General features: G+C 45.8%; 1 protein-coding gene across 1 annotated transcript; it reads left to right on the top strand.

Annotated features, from left to right (window-relative positions):
- The first annotated feature begins 2,421 nt into the window (after positions 1-2,421).
- On the top strand, positions 2,422-6,082 carry NEU4 (neuraminidase 4). The gene is made up of 3 exons (XM_035134010.2): positions 2,422-2,632; positions 3,195-3,450; positions 4,912-6,082. Exons 1-3 carry the CDS (start codon positions 2,432-2,434, stop codon positions 5,961-5,963), a joined length of 1,509 nt encoding a protein of 502 aa, XP_034989901.2. The 5' UTR covers positions 2,422-2,431; the 3' UTR covers positions 5,964-6,082.
- Positions 6,083-7,558: the final 1,476 nt, after the last annotated feature.

Consider the following 7,558-nt stretch of genomic DNA (forward strand, 5'->3'; position numbering starts at 1 on the left):
GTGTTCGAAAAGCTATCTGTGTGGACTCTTTGGTACTATAGTGGGACCTAAACCTTTCTCCTGAAATTTATGGATCCTACAATAATTGTGTGTCTGGTTACCATTTTTAAATGAAGATGTTTTTCACTTATTAATTTCTTGTCACCTTTGTTGTATTACGAGCCCCTGCAGACTTGCCTGTTAACGTGGGCGTATCCTACAACATCTCCTTGACACAATAGTAGTGCGTTACTGGTGGGTTTATTCCGCTTTAGTCTAGTTTAGTTAAACATCATTGCCGCCTGGTGGGGCTGTTGCAGAACAAAAGTAGCAGAAAAATAAACCAGAACATTTTGTGGTATAAAAAGTTGTGGTATTTCAGCAGGAAGTTATGGGATATGCAGTGATTGGAAATAAAGCAGGGTGACCATTCCAAAACATTTGAAGGGGCAAAGAGTTTTAAAAGCAGGATTGTGTCTAACCACCCAGAAAGCATCATGAGCACAAATCGTCATCAAGGTGCAACGAAAGGCTGTCTGGAGAGGTGCTGTGTCTATTCCCCTCGTGTTATTGTTTCTATTGTGTTTATCTATAGTGATGGATTGATTATGGGTCCTACTTGTAGACCTCTTGCCAATTTAACTCTCTTGGTTAAGTTGCCTGTTTTTGTATTGTGCATGGGAGGCGATGTGGGTTGGGATCCTGGGACATCATCCCGGCATACCGGCCATCACTGCTTGTCAGTTGGTGATTGCCAGGCATGACTAATGTGGAGCTAAGCATCATCAAGAAATGTGGGTAATGGGGTAGAATGGTCAAGGATGAGGTCGGAATGGCTGCTGGTGAGTCGGCTTTAGATTTTACTAACATTCTGTTTTGGGGGATGGGAAAGGATTACATAGGATTACAACAACTATGTTGTGGTGGCCGGCATAGCAAGACCAGAAGATCACAGTCACATCCAACACTGTAGACTGACAGATTTACCCATCCCTAGTTACACAAAAAAGTCTCTGAGTAATTGAAAACGTATTTAAAAAATAGGTAAAGGTAAAGGCCATAAAGTAAAGGTAAAGGGACCCCTGACCATTAGGTCCAGTCGTGACCGACTCTGGGGTTGTGGCGCTCATCTCGCGTTATTGGCTGAGGGAGCCGGCATACAGCTTCCAGGTCATGTGGCCAACATGACAAAGCCGCTTCTGGTGAACCAGAGCAGCACACGGAAACGCTGTTTACCTTACCTATTTATCTACTTGCACTTTGACGTGCTTTCGAACTGCTAGGTGGGCAGGAGCTGGACTGAGCAACGGGAGCTCACCCCGTCGCAGGGATTCGAACCGCTGACCTTCTGATCGGCAAGCCCTAGGCTCAGTGGTTTATCCCACAGCGCCACCTGCGTCCCTATTAAAAAATAGTCATAAGTAAAAAAAAATACATTATAATTTGAACATATTCAAATGAAGACATATACAAGTAATAAAAATTAGAAAAAGCAAAAAACAAAAAAACAAACCCCATAACAACAGTAGAAAGCTTTGGAAGCACACTAGCAGAAAACAACACCATCATCATTCATCCAAAATCTGGGGGAAATGTACTTTTTTTCCTGGCACTGAAAAAAATGTCAGCGAAGGCGCAAGGCAGACCTCACTGTTCCACAAAGAGGGTTTATTAAAAGAATTCGAACAGGCCTGCAGCAAGTTCTCTCCTAGGTCAGGAGTGGGGAACCTATAGCCTCCCAGAAGTTGTTGGACTCCAACTCCCATCATCCCCAACCCAACATGGCTGGCTATCGGAGATTATGGGAGTAGCAGTGCAACAACATGTGAAGAGCCGCAAGTTCCCCATCCTTGTCCTCAGCCAAAGGAAGGGATGGAATTAGGTGTTGTGAGGCTTGGGTGCACATTGATTTGCTGTCCTTGAAGACAACACACACCCTTCAAAGATTTCACAGGTTCTCTGCTTACAAATAATAATAATAATAATAATAATAATAATAATAATAATAATAATAATTTATTATTTATACCCCGCCCATCTGGCCGGGTTCCCCCAGCCACTCTGGGCGGCTTCCAACAAAACACTAAAATACAGAAATCCATCAAACATTAAAAGCTTCCCTAAACAGGGCTGCCTTGAGATGCCTTCTAAAGGTCTGGTAATTGTTGTTCTCTTTGACCTCTAGTGGGAGGGCATTCCACAGGGTGGGTGCCACTACCGAGAAGGCCCTCTGCCTGGTTCCCTGTAACTTGGCTTCTCATAGAGAGGGAACCGCCAGAAGGCCCTCGGAGCTGGACCTCAGTGTCCGGGCAGAACGATGGGGGTGGAGACGCTCCTTCAGGTATACCGGACCAAATGTTTGCTGTGAGGTTTTTAAGTTTCAAGTCTGCTGTGTAGATACATCCAAACTCTCTCTTTGTTTTTAGGGCTTTCTCTCCTTGCTGCAAGTGCAATGGGCTCTCGCCATTTCCCTGCCCGGACAGTCCTCTTTGAAAGGGAGACGAGCGGAGTGACCTACCGAGTGCCAGCGCTACTCCACATCCCTTGTGTTGCAAAGCTGCTGGCTTTTGCAGAGGAGCGGCTGAGCGTCGATGATGCTCATGCTAACTTACTGGTGCTGAGAAGGGGCACTTTCTACAAGAACTTTGTGGATGTAAGACAAAATGAAGTCAGTTTTGCTGACACCATATGACAGGACTGAAACTTAAGGCGTAGAGGAAATTATCTGTGACATCCTTGTGAGTTTCCCACAGGCATCTGGTTGGCCACTTTGAGAAGAGGATGCTGGACTAGATGGGCCTGATCTAGCGGACTGTTCTTGTATCTGTCTCTGCGATGCGCTTTCTTTGCCACTTCTTTTGTTGTCAGGAATAATATAACTGGTGCCTCTTGATACTCTAAAACTCCCACCTTGTTCAGCCACACATATAGCAACCGTAATAACCAAGAATGGACCAGAGCAAATTAAATGATCAATATAGTAGTGCCTCTGGTTATGAACTTAATTCCTTGCGGAGGTCCATTCTTAACCTGAAATTGTTCTTAACCTGAGGTTTATACCTGGTTTCTCTTTAAGGTTTCCAGACTCAAAAGAGAGCAGGGCAATTAAAGGCACAGAAGTCCTGTTCTCTATTGAGTCTGGAAACCCTACCGGTAGATGCCGGGGAAGAAAAATGAATTGGCTTCCTAACTCTTTTACCATCTTTCTTTGCCAGTGGGAAGATATGCGAGCCCTTGAAACAGCAACTCTGGCACACCATCGGTCCATGAACCCTTGCCCTATCTATGATGAGCTTACAGGCATGGTTTTCTTGTTTTTCATTGCTGTCCTGGGCAGAACCCCTGAAGCCTTTCAGATCATCACAGGCCAAAATGCTGCCCGCCTCTGCTACGTGTCTAGTTCTGACCAGGGCATCAGCTGGAGCCATGTGACTGATCTCACCCAGCAAGTTATTGGCGTGTCCATTGAAGGTACGAGACACAGGAGCAGTTTACTTAATGAATGAATTATGAAATGTATATACCACCTTTGCTCCCAAAGGAATCCACAGTGACAACCAAGAAGCAACAAAACAATATTAATAATAACAAATCTTTAAAGCATCTTAAAAATAATTTAAATACAGATCCAGGCTGGGAAAGATCTCATCTTAAAAGATCTGTTGAAAGAGAATATGGTCTTTAGCAGGATGACAGCATACTTACCAACTGACCCACTTCCCACTGTGACAGTACAGCAGCCATTTGGAGCACTTTGGTCTCACACAATTTCAGGCCAAGAACTTGCTCCCCGCCCCCAGCCCCAGCACCTTTTCTGGGCCCGCAATCTTGCACAGGATTTTGGACCAGGAAAATGGTGTCCTGGATTTGGGCCCCATTGTGTTGGAGGGTGTGAAACACAGACAGTGCCTGCCTATTATTCATGGGGAGGGAATTTAAAGGGTTGGTATCAGAACACTAAAGGCCCAATTCCTACATTGTCTGGACTAGACCTCCAGATAAGGTGGTATCTATAGGAAGCTTTCCCCTGCAGAGCACAGTGATCAACTAGATATATAAGTGGTGAGATGATCTTTTATGTTAATAAAGGAGAAGGAATGGAAAAGGGATACATTTAATGAGCATTCATTCTGATTCATTTGTGAGGAGGTTGGGTGATGTTGCATCAAAGCAAGCAACTTGGCTGACACTTTTTTCATTGTAAAAGCTTTGATATTTGGGGAGAGAGGGTTTGTTGCACAAGAGCTCCCAACCAACTATAACTATGCTATCCGAATTTGTTGGTTTGTGACAGTGGCAATCTGGGAATGCCTAAAGAGTTTTGTGGCACCTCAAAGAGTAACACATTTATCAATTTATTATAACTTATCCAGAAGTTTGATTGTTTCCATGTGGCATTAAATCACAACAATGGTTTTTTGTCCCACTAGAGGTGTTCACTGACAGAGCAAAGTTTGGATGAGTGTGCTATCAGCTTTCTGTTCATTTTGCATACCAAAAAGCTTTAATTGAATTGTCACAGACTATGTAGTTTGAACTTCATTGCCATTTGATCCCACTGTTTGCAACTTTATTTCTTGACATGTCCTCCTCACTTGTCAAATGAGAACAAAACTTCATGCATCTGATGAAGTGGACTCTGTTATACAAAAGCTGGCGCCATAATAAATGTGAACTTCATTGCCACTTAGTGGAAGGGCTGTAGCTCAGCGGTAGAGAATGTACCTTTCATGCAGAAGGTCCCAGGTTCAATCCCTGGCATCTCTAGGTAGGACTGGGAGAGACTCCCTCTCTGAAAGCCTGGAGACCTGTTGTCAGTCAGCGCAGGCAGTCCTGAGCTAGATGGACCAATGTGTCTGACTCCATATAAAGCAGTTTATATTCATGACTGTTGTCATTGTTCCTGACACTGTCTTTTCCCTTTTGCTTCAGACTGGGCCACTTTTGCGCTAGGCCCCGGGCACGGCATTCAACTGAAGTCAGGCCGCCTGCTATTGCCAGCCTATGCTTACCACATCGACTGCAAAGAGTGCTTTGGGAAGCTCTGCAAAACCACCCCTCATGCTTTCACCTTCTACAGCGATGACCACGGGCAGAGCTGGCAGTTTGGCGAGTTCATCCCAAACCTGCAGACCGTCGAGTGCCAGATGGTGTCGGTGGATGAGGAGGACGGCAGCAACGTGCTCTACTGCAACGCCAGGAGTCCTCTGGGCTTCCGGGTGCAGGCCCTCAGCACGGATGATGGGGCCGTATTTCACTCAGGCCAGCTGGTGCAGCGGCTTGTGGAGACCCCGCACGGTTGCCATGGCAGCATCATCGGGTTCCCAGCTCCGCTTTACTATTTGCAGCGCAACACTTGCGTATTCCAGAGAGACACCCGCTCTGATAAAGATGTGGGCTTCCTACCTCAGGGTTGGTCTGATGAGAAACACCCACCTAGTCTTGCCTCACCTACCCCTTTTTTCTGCAGCCAGTCTCTGAGCCACCGACAGCCTCAGGAAACAAGAACTTCTAGTGTCTGCTCTGGTCACCTCTCATCAGGTAAAGGACATGCTGATCCAGAACATGCTAAAGCTGGAAGTATTTCGCAATCGGGCTTTTCTTTCCAAATGCCAACGTGGGTGCTGTATTGCCACCCAACGAGCTCCAGATCCCGAGTCAACCTGGGGATTTACCTCAGCACCTTTCCTAGGGATGCTGAGAGCTGGACTGAGCCCTGGGTTATTTACGAAGGCCCCAGCGCCTACTCCGACCTGGCCTACATTGAGCTGCCTTATCCAGACTTGTCAATAACTGGGATCCCAGCCATAGCTTTTGCCTGCCTGTATGAGAACGGGGTGCGGTCCCCCTATGAGCAAATATCCTTCAGCATGTTCACGTTGCATGAAGTTCTTCAGAACATTCCTCTCGCAACTTCTGCCCCAGGTTTGAAGCAGCCGTCAGGTGGTAGAAAGAGAAAGGGGAAGAGTTGTGTTATTTCTTAAAGGTCATGGCAGAGGGTCAAACTTAATGTCATGCTAAAGATGTCACTAGAAACCATGTCAATTTTTATATTACTAATATCAAGCGCGAAGGCAGATTTTCATAGAGAATGCAGCAAGCAAGAAGGAGTAGAGGTTTAATCTTTCCCTCCTGTTGTATTCTGCTGAGTTTGCGTTTTGTTAATTTTGCCCCTAGGAGCACCCAGTAGCTGAGGAAGGAGGTGGAAGGAAGGAGAAGAGAGAGGGAGCTAAGAATATGGTTGAGAATGTGGCTGGAGGTTATCAATAAAGCTCTATTTGAAAATCATTAGAATATCTTTCTTCTGGTTGAAGGAATAATACAAAACCCCTACAAGTAGGAAAGCATAATGCAAAAGCCCATGGGATTCTTTCCAAAAGAATTATCTCAGATATCCATTCAAACTCCAGTTCCTATGCTATCACCACTACTTTGCTTTCAAACAATGAAACACACAAAGTAGAGAAAGCGACCTATGCACTTAGACCAGCCTTCTGTATTGGCTTTTTGGAGGGGGGCGGGAGCAGGGGGGGGCAGGGAGTGGGAAATCCCCTATGTGCCAAATGGATGCTGATATCAGCTAAAGGGATTTCATTCAGGACAGTGGTATTAGCTGTATACCCCCTGCCCGGCACCAGCACCTTATGCATAAAAAAACCAACCCTGCACATTAGATGCAAAGACACATAAATGTCACATCTACTTTAGCCCTGTAGTAAGAGAGTGAAGGGACCCAGGTGGCACTGTGGGTTAAACCACTGAGCCTAGGGATCAGAAGGTCGGCGGTTTGGATCCCTGTGACGGCGTGAGCTCCCGTTGCTTGGTCCCAGCTCCTGCCAACCTAGCAGTTCGAAAGCACGTCAAAGTGCAAGTAGACAAATAGGAACCGCTATAGCGGGAAGGTAAACGGCGTTTCCATGTGCTGCTCTGGTTTGTCAGAAGCGGCTTTGTCATGCTGGCCACATGACCTGGAAGCTATACGCCGGCTCCCTCGGCCAATAATGCGAGATGAGCGTGCAACCCCAGAGTCGGTCACGACTGGACCTAATGGTCAGGGGTCCCTCTACCTTTACCTTTAAGAGAGTGAAACCTGTCAATTTTCTTAAAGCTCTTCCTGAGCAATCAGGACCTGACTAGCTTGGGCCTGCCACCTGCTGGCCAATGCTTGACCATTGTGTCTAGAAGAAATTTCTTCCCTGGGACAATAAAAAGGATGGGTTTCCAAGTCAGGCTCTAGAGAGCTCCTCTAGATTGCTGCTTTATTGCAGGTGTATTCTGCAACAAACTCTTAACAATAGTGCATTAGTGGTGGATGTTTTTTCTGCTTTAGTTTGTTGTGGAATGAGTGCTTCCCCAAAGCTTCCAGGTTATTGCTGCCTGGGAGGGGCTATAGCACAACCGAAGCAGAACAAAAATAAACCAGAACATTTGTGGTATAAAAAGTTACAGCATTTCAGCAGGAAGTTACAGGATATGCACTGAATGGAATTACTACCCCAAAGCGTTTTCAGGTACAAAAAAACAGGATCGCATGTGACTGCCTGATAGCATAATGAACACAAATAAAAAGGATGTCTGG

The sequence above is a fragment of the Zootoca vivipara genome, chromosome 5 (genome assembly GCF_963506605.1).
Source record: "Zootoca vivipara chromosome 5, rZooViv1.1, whole genome shotgun sequence".
Classification (NCBI taxonomy): domain Eukaryota; kingdom Metazoa; phylum Chordata; class Lepidosauria; order Squamata; family Lacertidae; genus Zootoca; species Zootoca vivipara.